The following is a 15,208-nucleotide window of genomic DNA, read 5'->3' as shown; positions in this document are numbered from 1 at the left end:
AATGCAATTTGAGCTTATCCTGAGGAATGACAGTATCTACAAAACAAAATTGTGGCCTCACAAGATCTCAGCACTGGGGAGCAACAAACCTTCAGGTAGGTTTGTTAGAAAGGAAAATGTCTTGCCCTGGCTGGCATGCCTGAGTGGCGAGTATCAGTCCTCACACAGAAGGGTCTCGGGTTTGATTCCTAGTCAAGAGCACATACCTGGGTTGCAGGTTTGAACCCCTGTCCCGTTCAGGGCGCATTCTAGAAGCAACCAATTGATGTGTCTCTTTCACATCGATGCTTCCCTCCCTCTTTTTTCTCTCTCCCTCCCTCCCTTCCTTCCACTCTCCCTAAAAATCAATGGACGAAAATATCCTCAGATGAGGATTAACAAAAAAGAAAAGGTTTCATAAAGGTTTACCCCTATGGACTTCATAATATTACTTAACACTTAAGAATTTAGCATATTATCTTACTTAATGCTCACAACAATATATGAATATGAGGCCAAGTACCAAAAGGTATCACCTCCCTTTCACAAATTAAGAAACTAAGGCTCAAGTCAGAGCTGAGACTCAAACCCTAGTAACTCCTAGAACAAGTTAGGTATGAGATCTGAAAGATGAGGAGGAGTCGGCCAGAAAGAAAGAGATGCTGCTGGGATAGTGTTGCAAGTGCAGGGAAAGTACAGAGAACAGAAGCTGAGGAGAGCAGCAGAGGCCAGATCATAGATGGCCTCCTCCCAAGTCACACTGATGGAGTTTCACTGTGTGCTGCCGGTGATGGGAAGCATGAGGAGGTTTTATATAGAACAGTGGCAAGAAGAGATTTGCCCTTCAGAAAGCTCATACTAGCTGCAGTAAGGGAGTAGACTGAAGGGGGTTGAAAACAGAAGGCTCATCATGGGGTTATGTAAGAAAGATGTGGCCTGGTAGTGGTCTGAATAATTGCAGTTAATATTTTGAGCCCTGTTATTTCATTTTTAAACTTTGCAATTCTATGAGGTAGATATAATTACCCCGTTTAATGGATGGGAAACCCAAGGAACAGAAAAGCTAAATAATTTGTCCAAGGTCACAAGGTAAGTGGTGGCAGTAGAGCAAGGTAGGAACATTGGAAAAATATTTAAGAGGTGGTATGGTCATGTCTAGGTGACTATTCAACTCATTATTGATTTTGGGAGGATGGCTACAGGAGCAGGAATTACCAAGTATGATATGCAAGTTTCTAGCTTGGATAACTAGGTAATGAGCCAGTTAGGAAACACAGAAGCAAGTGGTGGTGGTGGAAGCAAGTGGTAGGTTCAGTTTGAGGTTTGATTTTAACGTGCCTGGGTAGTTGCCAAGTGGAGATATCTACAACGCAGCTAGCTGCAGGGACTGGTGTGAACCTCAAAGTGAGTCTTTGATGTCATCAGCCTCAACCTCTCCCAGCAGCAAAATCAAAACCACCTTTGGAAAAGCTGAAAACTATACAAACTTTGAACATGAAGCATTTAGAAAAACTTACTCCAATGGTTTTAACTACAAAACAGTATTAGATCATTACAGGGTAGTTTTCTATTAATTTTACTTCTCAGTTATTTTTCACTAATGGCCCTTACCTTGAAGTCTAAAGAGAAGCAGGGCCCAAATTGTCTACACCACCGTCTTTTTCTCCCAGGACATAGGAACTCTCCTTTGTACAGCACTAACTTTTGAAGCACAAGGGAACCATTTAACAAATTATCATTTCAGTGCACTCAGTGGGGTCCTAATCTGGAAGCATAGCCCTAACCCATCGGTTCTCAACCTGTGGGCCGCGATCCCTTTGGGGGGGTCGAACGACCCTTTCACAGGGGTCGCCTAAGACCATCGGAAAACACATATATAATTACATATTGTTTTTGTGATTACTCACTATGCTTTAATTATATTAAATTTGTAACAATGAAATTGGGGGTCACCACAACATGAGGAACTGTATTAAAGGGTCGCGGCATTAGGAAGGTTGAGAACCACTCTCTAGCCTCCTAGAGAACAAAGAGGAAATCTGCTTTGTTATAATAGGGAAATATTAACACATCAAATAGCCTTAGAGGGAAGGCTCCAGGTGAATTTCTCCTGGTGAAATGGCATTTTCCTCCCCAGAAATTAAAAATGCAGAACTTGTAGATGGAAAAATCGTTTTTAAAAAATGCTTTGATAAAATTTCTTTTCCAAGTCTTGGCTATGAGATTATTTCAGGTTTTCTTCCATGTTTGTATCTTTGCCCAATGTAAAGCACTTCCACTCCTTACCTTTGCCTAGACTGGCCCTTCATTAAAAAAAAAAAAAAAGTTTCATAAGAGAAAATTACTGGTAAGTCATTTGAAAATTGTGGCCACACCCTGGCAACACATAATCACTGCCTTAGGCAGATGGTGCAACTGTGTCATGAATAGAGAGCCTTTGACTGTTTCTAAGAGGTATCTGTTCTGGACTCCCAGCACAGGTTCAGTAGAAATTGTTTAATAGATACCAAAAATATCTCCTTAAAGCAACAAGGCCTCCTTTCAGTTTTCCTTTTGGATGTGGTTTGTTTGTTTTTTCTTTTCTCTTCTCCAACAAAGCTAATGAGCCAGTCATTCATACCAAATATGTCCATGTTGCCTTGCCACCAGCCTAAACTTCATAGGAAATTGTTCAAGTTTTTGCATCTTCCCAAAATATGGCAATATCCAAAGGCAAGGATCCTCAAACTTTTTAAACAGGGGTCCAGTTCACTGTCCCTCAGACTGTTGGAGGGCCGGACTATAGTTTAAAAAAAAACTATGAACAAATTCCTATGCACACTGCACATATCTTATTTTGAAGTAAAAAAACAAAACGGGAACAAATACAATATTTGTATTTGCATGTGGCCCGCGGGCCGTAGTTTGAGGACCCCTGTCCAAAGGGTTCACCAATGTGTGAACACAATGTACTCTAAATTACCATAAGAACATCTGTACAAAGGAATGAATGTAAAGAATGATTGTGCCCAATTTTAATGAATCCGATAAAAACCCATTTTGTGAATCCGTGCTGGATTACTAAAATAATTCTCAGGTTTTTTTATTTTAAAAATTATACTTTTAATTATAGAATATTGTTAGAATAATACAGATATAGACACTAGGATAACTGACCAATACCATAAGGAAAACTGTTCTACGTACTTACTTGTTCATTCACTCTCCACAACCATAGAAAACAGGCACAAAGTGTTCAGGGTATGTGCAGAAGCAGCCAGAATCTTGGGAGCAGAAGGCATGCAAAGAGAATCTGATGCATAACTTCTACACAAAGTTCAACATATGGGCAGCAATTGGTAGAAAAAGAGGAGAAAGAGCTGGTCTGGCCCTTGCCCTTTTAACTTCCCAGCTGGAGTGTACATGTTTGGAGAGATGGCTGGGGTACTTAGGAGCCAAAAGCAGCAACAGGCGCAGTTTCAGGTTGGGGCAGGAGAGAAGGGAAGAAAAAGGGAGTGAAATACAATTAGGTCAAGAAGATGCTGTCTTCTATGGCCACTCCAAAACTGATGCCCTAATGGCTCACAGAAACAGGAGAACTTTGATATTCATTAAAACCATCAGCAACACTGATATGGTAAAGACATATTCGCGTTTAGTCATTAAGAACATGTAAGTCATTCAACAATTAAAATATGAATACCCACAGTCGGCTAGATTTTGTATCGAAAGGAAAACATGCTTCTTGCCCGAGTTTACATTTAAATAGGAGTGGCAACAGAAAGAAAGCTCCTCGGTGGAGTGGCTTTTCATTTTGTTACTTTCGAGGTTGTGTCATTTGCAAGTGATGCAGTCCCACACAGCTGTGGGTCATAATTCACTACAGTACCCGACCCTAGAGACCATGAGCTCTTTAACACCAAGTCCCAAAGAGCTATGGCAAAAGTAGTTTTCAAATGTTACAACTTTCATAATAAAGCACAGTAGAAATAACTTGAGACACGCTAAACAAAAATTTCCGTGAGTCCCATTTCCTGGGCATCAATTTTCTTCCACTCACACCCCCAAGTACTTGGATAAGCACCAACATTTGGGATATTTCTTAATTCTTACTTGGGCTGAGATAAGGAGAACTGACACTACTGGGCTTACATTGGGTCAACTCTTATTTTAACCATTTATATCTGTAGGCTGACAGGATGAAAATACATTCCTATAGGCTTATTAATTCCTTGTTACTAGCCCAAAGAGACATTCACTCTGAGAACAGGACAATCAGTTATCTCCCACAATTGACTGATAAATATAAACAAGTGTGTAGTTCTGTACAAAGACAGATCTTACAAGAGTGCACATTAAAGCATTAGTGTTTAAATTTTTTCATCATAAAGAATGAAAAAAAAAATTTTCAATTGGAGTGTGTCTGTAGTTCTGTCACACAATCAACATCACCCAAGAACATGCTAATTCTGTGTGAATTCAGTTTCTGCTATTGGAAAAACCACAAGAATACACATTTTACTGTACATACACATGCTCTTATGCAAGCTAAGAGAAACACTGGGATGTGGCCCTTATCAAATCCTAGAGTTAGCAGTATAGGGAGGATTGATCTTAAAGGGTAGAGGGGAAAGTACACAGAAATGACCTGTGTTCCTCGGGAAGGGACTCTGTGCTTCCTCCCCTGAAATTGTCAAATCCACCTGCTCCTTACACTCCACCAACACTTATGGTCCTATCTTTCCTTGAAGACATTTTCCCTACAATGTTCCCTAGAGTGATCCCCAAAGGAAATTAATAAATTCTGACTAATGGCAATAAAAATAGTGGGCATCACTTCCTAAAGTCACCACCATTGATGAGTCCTTGTCCCCAAACCTGTGTTTCATTTATCCTTGCAATCTGTATCTTCAGTTAGCTTTCACAAAGATGCAAGCTTTTAGAAAGTTAATTAGAAACAATGAGAAGGAAAAATGTTATGATCATTGCCTTCATCATGCAGAATCCAGCTCTCAGGAAGTCAGAAAGGTACAAGTGCATGAGCAACTCAAGGACAAAGCCTTTTGAATGGTAAGATGTGTGTGCCCAAATACTATGGTAAGTGAATAAGTGTGGCAGTTCAGGCAGTCTCTCATCTTTCTCCAAAGCAGCTGTGACCACCCTATTACAGTCCAACATTTCCCCTAGCAGTTTTTTGAGCTAAGGCAAGGAGAAATACCTTTTAAAAATGTACTCTATTTCCAGTCCTGAGCATTTACCAGCATTTATTATCTAGACTTCAGAGTTCCAGTTACTCATGGGGCTGATTTCGATGAAGTACTTCATTGAGTGAATAAAAATCACTATTTTGGAGAGGGAATATTCCCAAAGCCGTGGGTCAGAATTTCAAATGGCTTGTCTTCTTTGATATTTTAAACTGTGGCCTACAACCAGAAAATTCGGTATGGTATAAGAAACTCAGTCTTAAAAGAGCTCTTTGATATCAAATAAAATTGTACCTTCAAATGAATTGTTTCTCAGTCATAATTACAGGACTTAGTCAGTGTGAACTCTCTTATGTTTAATAAGAGCTGAGCTCCGGCTGAAACTCTTTTCGCATTCAGTACATTCGTAAGGCTTCTCTCCCGTGTGAACCCTCTGATGTGTGATGAGGTTGGAGCTCTGGGTGAAACCTTTTCCACACTGCACACATTCATAAGGCTTCTCTCCTGTGTGGGTTCTCTGGTGTTTAATTAGATCTGACCTTTCACCAAAGCTTCGCCAACACTCATTGCACTCATAGGGCTTTTCTCCAGTGTGAATTTTCTGGTGTGTGATGAGATGAGAACTCCGGCTGAAGCTTTTCCCACAAGCATTACATTCATATGGCTTTTCCCCAGTGTGGGTTCTCTGGTGCTGAACCAAGTGTGAGATGCGGCTGAAATTCTCTCCACATTCATTACAGTGGTACGGCTTTTCTCCTGTGTGGGCTCTGCGATGGCGCACAAGGTCAGAGTTCTGACTGAAATTCTTCCCACACTCATCACACTTGTAGGGCCTCTCTCCTGTGTGGACTCGATAGTGTTTGATGAGATCAGATCTCTCACTGAAACCTCGCCCACATTCATTACACTCATAAGGCTTCTCACCTGTGTGGGTCCTCTGGTGTTGAGCTAGGTGAGAGCTCCGGCTGAAGCTTTTCCCACACTCCTCACACTCATAGGGTTTCTCCCCACTGTGGGTCCTTTGATGTTGGATTAGGTGAGATAGACGGCAGAAACTTTTCCCACATTCGTTACATTTGTGGGGCTTTTCTCCAGTATGGATTGTTTGATGCTGGATGAGATGAGAACTTCTTCCAAAACTTTTCCCACACTCATTACAGTCATAGGGTCTCTCTCCAGTGTGCGTTCTTTGATGCTGAATAAGGTGTGAGCTCCGACTGAAGCCCTTTCCACATTCATAACACTTATAGGGTCTGTCTCCAGTGTGGGTTTTCTGATGTCGATTAAGGTCTGAGATCTGACTGAAGGCCTTTCCACAATGAGAACATATATGATACTGAATACCTGTGTGAATTTCTTTGTGGACAAGCAGATCCGTGACTTGTTGGAGAGGATAGCTTACCCACTCTTCTGCTGTTAAATCTCCCCACTGTCTTTCTGATCTATCCCTGCTTTCAAAGGCCTCTTCATTTTCAGGATTTTCCTCTGTATTCCCAACAGGTCTTTCAGATGCAGTCCCAAGTTCTACATCTTCACTAATCTCTTGCTTTGGATTCACCTCGTTCTCACTCCTGATCTCAAAATCTGTAATAAAAAGTAAATAATAATAATAATACTGGTAAACACACAAAGAGTGTACCAGGCATTATGTTAAGTTCTTTACATGAATTAGTACCTCAACTGCCCTGAATCAGGAATTATGATTTCCACTTTATAAACAAGAAACCTATACCCTAGCTGGTTTGGCTCAGAGGATAGAGCATCAGCCTGGGGACTGAAGGGTCCCAGGTTCAATTCCAGCCAAAGGCACATGCCTGGGTTGTGGGCTCAATCCCCAGTAGGGGGCGTGCAGGAGGCAGCCAATCGATGATCCTCTCTCATCATTGATGTTTCTATCTATCTCTCTATCCTTCTCCCTTCCTCTCTAAAATCAATAAAAATATATTAAAAGTTTTTTTCTTTTAATATATTTATTAAAAGAAAAAAAAATTTTTGTTTTTTTCTGAATAAAAAAGATTCTAACAAAGAAAAAAAAAAAAATATATATATATATATATATATATATTGAAAGAAACAAAGAAACCTAAGACTGAGAGAAATGACTTCCAAAAGGTCATACTCATTAAAAATTTTTTTTAAATAAAAACTAAAAACAAAAGGCCATACTCATAGATACAGAGAACAGACTGACAGCTGTCAGAGGGGAGAGGGTTTGGGAGACTAGGTGAAAAAGTGAGGAGGGGCCCTAGCCAGTTTGGGTTAGTGGATAAAGTGTCAGCCTGCAGACTGAGGAGTTGCAGGTTCGATTCCGGTCAAGGGCACATGCCTGGGTTGCGGACTCAATCCCCTGTGAAGGTGTGGAGCAGGCAGCCGATCAAAGATTCTCTCTCATCATTGATGTTTCTATCTCTCTCCCTCTCCCATTCTCTCTGAAATCAATAAAAATATATAAAAAGAAAAAGAAAAAGGTGAGGAGGGGATTAAGCAGTATAAACTGATAGTTGTAGAATCACCACAGAGATCCGAATTGCAGCATGGGGAGTATTGTCAATAATGTCGAAATAACTGGGTAGGCGGCCAGGTGGGTGCTTGGGTCAGCGAAAGGACCACTCTGTAGAGTGCATGGTTTTTTGGCTACTTTGCTATACATCTGAAACTGCTGTGGGCCCTAACTGGTTTGGCTCAGTGGATAGAGCATCGGCCTACAGACTGAAGGGTCCCAAGTTCAATTCCAGTCAAGAGCATGTACCTTGGTTGAGGGCACATCCCCAGTAGGGGGTGTGCAGGAGGCAGCTGGCTGATGTTTCTCCCTCATGGATGTTTCTAACTCTCTATCCCTCTCCCTTTCTCTCTGTAAAAAAAAAATCAATAAAATAAAAAAAAAATAAAAACTGCTGTGGAATGGTATTGAATGTAAACTGTAGTTGGAAAAAAACACACAAAAGGTCATAAATGGTGGAGCCAGGATTCAAATTCAGGTCTGTCTGATAAAAGTTCATACTCTGTATCAATACAGTTAATGGTTCTTTATAAAAACTGTATATATTCCTGGTTTCTCAAAAGGAGAAAACCAGCCTGGCCAGTGTGCTCAGTGGTTGAGTATCCACCTATGAACAAGGAGGTCACGGTTCGATTCCCTGTCAAGGCCCAGGCCCAAGTTGCAGGCTCGATCCCCAGTAGGAGGCATGCAGGAGGAGCCAATCATGATTCTCTCTCATCATTGATGTTCCTATCTATCCCTCCCTTCCTCTCTGAAATCAATAAATATGTTGTGTGTTTTTTTCAAAAAAGGAGAATACTGGAAACAGAGAATATAAGAGACTCTAAATTAGAATCTCTAAGAGCCAAGAACCTAGGTATTTTGTATGTGAAGGCATGTATGTATGTATATGTGCTTGTTCTTAACTAATCAAGCCTTCATCATTACCATTATATAAATTTACTAAGAACCTACTGTGTTAGCATGGATAAAATGAATTTTTATCTATTTCTTTCAAATCTTAGTTGACAGAAAAAGTGACTGCCAAATGCTACTTTCTAGGGGCCTTTTAATGAAAATGGGTGGGAAGATTGGAGAACGCAAAAAAGATGCCTAGCTTAGAACATTCCTGGCATTGACTAAGCATAGTCTTCAAATGAGAATCAAAATAAAAAAACCACTGTGTACAAAAAAAACCTTTCTACCAGACACTGCATTTTCCAAGTTGCATTTCTTAGTACATTCTTCAGAAAGAGGTAGGTATGCTGAGAGAAAAGGGTCCCAAGGATAAATTACTTTGGTAAATGATGCATGCAACAACATCTCAGAAATTCACATTGCCTGATAACATAATAAAGGCTCTAAAGAGTCTTGAGGTAAAGAGACCTTGTTAACATTATTTAACCCACTTATTTGGGCAAATAATTTTTTTTTTTGTGCTTCCATGTTTCCATCCCTAAGTGTTCCTTGGACTCAACCTTAGACATATAGATTCATATTTCTTTGAGATTCTCATTTCTAATTTTTGTTGCGTTAAGTGGAATATTTGGATAACAGACTGCAATAGATCTGGGTAAATAACTTAATTTCTAGTCGCTTCCTAAAGGAAGGATCCAAGAAACTTTGGATATCAGAGAAAGGCCACTTAAAAAGAAAACGTCTCGCCGAAACCTGTTTGGCTCAGTGGATAGAGCGTCGGCCTGCGGACTGAAGGGTCCCAGGTTCGATTCCAGTCAAGGGCATGTACCTGGGTTGCGGGCACATCCCCAGTAGGGGGTGTGCAGGACGCAGCTGATCAAAGTTTCTCTCTCATCGATGTTTCTAACTCTCTCTCTCCCTTCCTCTCTGTGAAAAATCAAAAAAATATATTAAAAAAAAAGAAGAAGAAAACCCCTTCTATTTGCCTTTTCTCTGGAAAAGGCTATAGGGATAAAAAATTAGTCCTCAATGAGTGGCAGATGACCTAGTGAACCATACATGGTTGCTAACTTCTGTTGAGTCTAAACACAAGACAACATGAGTCTAAAGCAGCGGTTCTCAACCTGTGGTCGGAACCCCTTTGGCGGTCGAACGACCTTTTCACAGGGGTCGCCTAAGACCATCCTGCATATCAGGTATTTGCATTACGATTCATAACAGTAGCAATATTACAGTTATGAAGTAGCAACAAAAATAATTTTATGGTTGGGTCACAACATGAGGAACTGTATTTAAAGGGCCAGAAGGTTGAGAACCACTGGTCTAAAGGCTATCCAGCTCAAGAATATACTGTTTGTTCTGGTTACACTCAGACCAAAGGATAACTAAGAGAACAGACAGGTTTTGGCCAGTGTAGCTCAGTAGTAATCTCTATCCCTCTCCCTTCCTCTCTCTCTAAAAAAAAAATAAATAAAAACATATATTTTTTAAAAAGACAGGTTTGCAGACCATCAAAAAAAACTAGCTTTCTTGCCCACCCGGGGTGGCTCAGTGGTTGAGCATCAACCTATGAACCAGAAGGTCATGGTTCGATCCCCAGTCAGGGCACATGCTCAGGTTGCGATCTCAATCCCCAGCATGGGACTTGCAGGAGGCAACTGATCGATGATTCTCTCTCATCATTGATATTTCTTTCTTTCTTTTTTTTTTTAAATATATTTTACTGATTTTTTACAGAGAGGAAGGGAGAAGGATAGAGAGCCAGAAACATCGATGAGAGAGAAACATCGATCAGCTGCCTCCTGCACACCCCCCACTGGGGATGTGCCCGCAACCCAGGTACATGCCCTTGACCAGAATCGAACCTGGGATCAAACCTGGGACCCTTGAGTCCGCAGGCCGACGCTCTATCCACTGAGCCAAACCAGTCAGGGCAGTATTTCTATCTCTCTCCCTTTCCCTTCCTCTCTGAAATAAAAAAATATATAATTTTTAAAAATTAGCTTTCCTCAATAATATAATTTGTAATCTAATTTAATAGTTCAGGATTTTCCTGGAACATTTGACATACTCAAAATCTATGATCAACTCTGAAACATCTCTAGACTAGCACCTACTCCAGATGAAGGACCTAAGGCAAAGCTAAGGCTCCAAAGTCAAAACAAACACAGAGAGGTGGCTTTTGCCCTCCCATTAATCCAGCTCAGAACCCCCTCATCTTCTGATATGCCAAGGTTGCAGGTTTGATACCTGGACAGGGTACATATGAGAATCAACCAATGAATGCACAAATAAATGGAACAACAAATCGATGTTTCTCTGTCTCTCTCTTCCTCTCTCTCTCTAAAATCAATAAATAAAATTTAAAAAATAGACAATATGACTCTGATGTTCCCACTCAAACATTTGTCTGAGGACTCAAGTCAATATCCAATTAAGTGCTTTAAAAATCAAACAACTTGCCCTAGCTTGTTTGGCTCAGTGGATAGAGCATTGGCCTGCAGACTGAGGGGCCCCAAGTTCGATTCCAGTGAAGGGCACATGCCCTGGGTTGTGGTCTCAATCGCCAGTAGGGGGCATATAGGAGGCAGCCCATCAGTGATTCTCATCATTGATGTTTCTATCTCTCCCCCTCTCCCTTCTTCTCTGAAATCAATAAAATGTAAATATATATATACATTTTTTTAAAAATATATTTTATTGATTTTTTACAGAGTGGAAGGGAGAGAGAGATAGAGAGTTAGAAACATCGATAAGAGAGAAACATCGATTAGCTGCCTCCCGCACATCTCCTACTGGGGATATGCCCGCAACCCAGGTACATGCCCTTGACCGGAATCGAACCTGGGACCCTTCAGTCCGCAGGCCGACGCTCTATCCACTGAGCCAAACCGGTTTCGGCAAAATGTATATATATATTTTTAAATCAAACAACTAGGTTGTGTTGAAAGAGCTAGTCTCAAAATGTGGGGTGAAGAATGGTAGAGAACCCTTACTTACCTAATGAGACAACATTCCCATAATTCTCCTGCATAACATCCCTGTAAAGGTCCCTTTGCGTAGGGTCCAGAGGTCTCCATTCTTCCCGAGTGAGGTACATGGCCATATCTTCAAATGTCACCGGTGCCTGAAATCACACAATGCTTCCCCATTACTTGACATCTCATAGATTGGTACCAGTTTTTCTCCTTGAAATTACAGACACAGCTAGAATTATTGAGGAGGCAAAGGGTATTAAATCTGATTTATAGAGTCCAAAGAAGAAATGAACAAGCTAAAAAGAGATAGAGTACAGAAGAGAGCAATTTACAAGCTAATTGCTCTGGTCCAATGGCCAGACAACCCTGCCCCACACGGGAATCCTGTACTTTGCTCAGAACACATCTCGCACCTACATGGCACCACAACTTTACTCACAATGTTCCTCTTTTCCTGGAATATCTTTCTCAAACCAGAAAAATCCTATTATTCTTTTTTTTATTCCAGATGAGGAAAACCACTGACAAATATTTAAGTGACAACGGGTTTTAAGAAATAAAAAGAATGTAAGGAGCAAAATAAGTTATGAATGGAAGCGCTGGCCCTCCTCCTCCAGGTATCCTACTATTCTTTTGGGTCCTGTTCCAGTACCAACTATTCTTCGGTGCCCCCCATCCCTCTGCTTGGCTCCACTCCTCCCTCGGACCCCTTAGATAGAATTCATCACTCCCACGCCTTCCTTCTCACACCAAGCACTTCGTTCCTACAGCAAATGGAGCTCTTATCACGTTGTATCACGGTTAGCCGGATGCATCTGTCTCCCTATAGATTGTGAGCGGGCGGGAGAGCCCGTTTCATCCATCCACCTTTTGTCTCCCCGGCATTTAAAGGCATGCAGCAGGTGTTCAATAAATGCTTGTTTGTGGCTAAACCGGTCTGGGTTCCTGGAGGCACAATACCGAAGCGAGCTAATTACTATTTCCAGGGAATTTCCCACAGGGATTTGCAAAGAAACGCCGGGACCAGGTGGATAAGCAGAGGCAGGGTCCGCGAAGCCACCCCCGGCTTACCTGGGACCCAGCCATGAGCAGGGTGGCTGCCATCTCGGGCTCAAGGATTCGCCTCCCAGGAGAAAGAGCAGGAAAAGCAGCTAGCAGACAGCACTAAAGGAGGCGAAAAGCAGGGCGTGAGGCACAGAACACAGGCCCTGCCCACTCCCCAGGGCTGGAGTTCTGGCCGCCAGGCGGCTAGGGAGGGCCCTGGACCCGGGCAGGGTCACTCTCCTCCGTGACCCTCGAGCGCGACCCGCCCTCCGTGTCTCCGCCACCACGGGGTGGAGGCAATGCCGGGATTTAGCAGGACAAGACAGCTCCCTGGCTCCGTCCCTCCCGCCGGGGCTCAAGCCGCTGCAGTCTCCGGGAGGCGGCTCTCAGCCCAGCCCACAGAACGCCTCCGCTCTTCCATCTCCAGGATGAGGCCTTTCCGGCAGCTGCCTCAGCCAATCAGCGAGCGAAGCTCGAAAAACGCTCTACCAATTACAAGCCGAATACTAGGCCCGCCTCTTGTAACAAGGCTGGACACCTCCATCGCGCCTGCGCCTACCCCTGCGGCCTGCTGGGAGTTTGAGTTCCATTCTGGCGTACAAAGGCCACTCAGGGGCCAAAAGCCAAGGAGGGAAAAGAACAAAAGGGTGAAGGAAGGACCGCGTTCTCCTACTCAGGACAGAGTATCTTCTGCTTTCTTCTGTCGGAGACAACAGCCCGATTAAGCAAGGGAAGTTGCCCTGCTTCTCCTCACGTCCCTAGAAGCTTATCGTGGATCGGACCTTAATTGCGACGTCTGGCCTAATTTAGGTGCTGGCCTGTGTTGGGTTCCACTCGGATTAACACTCATCTGACAGCCGGGCCTGAGAGGAAAGAGGCAGCCGCCCACTCCCCGGGGAAGATTCAGCGGCCTCGCTGGAACTTTGAGCTCCGCCCACGCACTACATGTCCCAGCAGCGCCTGCGGCCTTCGCACCCTGCTACACAGACTACAACTTCCAAGAGGCCCCGCGCCGCCGGGGAGCTAGCGAGTGTGGTCGGTGGCTGGGACAGGCGGTGTCCAAGCTCCATCGCTATTAACCCTGTAGGGGAGTCTGACTGCGTCCTTCCAAAGAGGGCGCCCCTGAGGGGCGGGCAGAGTTGTGGCTGGCAGAGCGGGAAGCCAAAACGCTGAGCGAATGTGGGGGATAGGGCGTGCAAAGGGAGCGAGCCAGGCGCCAGCGCTGGGCAGAACCGACCTTATCGTTCCGAGGGCTGCTCTGCTCAAAGGTTTCCTGGCCGCCTTTGACACGGACCGGCCCCTGAGGGCCTGAGCCGGGCGGGCCCTCCACATGTTAGCAGTCTCTGATCGCTGAAGATAGGAAGCCGAAAACCCGAGCTGAGAACGAGCAGACTTACCTCCTGGCCCGCGAAAGGTCCACTAGACCGCCGGCTCCAAGATCCGCGAGCCCCCAAACAGATTCCAAATCCGCAGGCAGCGTTCTTCGGAGGCTTCAGGCGTTCGGGAAGGTTCTAGAAATCACGACTGGCAGATTTCCGGATTCTTTCAGACCTGCAGGTAGATCTCGAATCCGCAGGCTTGCAGGCAAAGCCCAGAGATCCCAAAGACTCGCACAGATGCCGAGACCTCAGACGCTCAGGCAGCTCGGAAACCACAGGCTCACAGGCAGGTCCCTCAGAGACCACAGGAGCTGGCCAAGAAACACCAGCAGCAGCTAGGCTGCATGCAGCTGGGTTTCTTCCGAACGGAAGCCCTGGCCCCCTTCCCCTTCCCCAGCCAGGATGAGAAAATGAGACAATGGAAGCCCAGCACGAGGAATAGCAGGCATTCTGCGTGGAGAAGCGCTCTGAGCTCGCCGTAGCCTTGGAGAGGGAAGTGATGGAAAAAGAATATAGCAGCTTATTAGGGACTCCCACCCTCTTCAAGTTATAAATATCCCCAGAACCTTGGCCATGTGCCCAGAAGCCTGTTGTCTCTAACTGTTCAGGAGACTTCTCTGCCGGCGCTGGGAAAGGGGCTTTTCTTTTGTTTTGCAGATACATCTACCCACCGAGTGACTTGAATTTTTTTCCTCGAACATGACTCCAGGCTATGCTTTTATTAGTGAGTGTCCTGTTCCCACCGCCCCCCAGTTATTGATGGTTAAATTACTCAAGTGTCTGAAAAGAACTAGGACTCTCCCCAGCCATGAGGCAGACTCTCCCACTCCACACCCCCAACTGTGCGGGGAGGAATTCTTTAGATACCACAAAATCGTCCCATCTTACCCCACCTAAAATTGATATGGGTACGCCACACACCAAAAAAGTTTGAAAAAATGGAATCACAGAGGGTCCCCCGAAAGGCAGTCAAGGTCAGACAGACCTGGGTTGAAATCCAGGCTGTATATCCTTTGAAAAGTCACTTAATCTTTCCAGGCCCATTTCCCTTTCTGTAAAATGGGGTAATCACACCCAAGGCGATGGTGAGCACTGAGATGACTTAAAGTGGGCACTCAGATGACAGCTGTGGGTGCAGGGAAGACTTCCAGAAAGTGAGCGCTTTCTGTGGGTATTTTCATTGGCCCAGAAAAACCTGGGAAGTCGGAGTGGCTCCATAGCTGTGAGGATCGGCTGGTGACCTTATTC

The 15,208-nt window shown here is 43.9% G+C and overlaps 1 protein-coding gene across 1 annotated transcript; it reads right to left on the bottom strand.

Moving 5' to 3' along the window:
- Window positions 1-3,593: 3,593 nt before the first annotated feature.
- Window positions 3,594-13,006, bottom strand: ZNF436 (zinc finger protein 436). The gene is made up of 3 exons (XM_081088102.1): window positions 12,609-13,006; window positions 11,560-11,686; window positions 3,594-6,746 (listed from the first exon to the last, which is right to left on the bottom strand). Exons 1-3 carry the CDS (start codon window positions 12,639-12,641, stop codon window positions 5,494-5,496), a joined length of 1,413 nt encoding a protein of 470 aa, XP_080944228.1. The 5' UTR covers window positions 12,642-13,006; the 3' UTR covers window positions 3,594-5,493.
- Between the last annotated feature and the right edge of the window lie 2,202 nt (window positions 13,007-15,208).

Source organism: Myotis nattereri (genome assembly GCF_964212035.1).
Source record: "Myotis nattereri genome assembly, chromosome: 3".
Taxonomy (NCBI): domain Eukaryota; kingdom Metazoa; phylum Chordata; class Mammalia; order Chiroptera; family Vespertilionidae; genus Myotis; species Myotis nattereri.
This window is presented reverse-complemented; position numbering and strand designations above follow the sequence as displayed.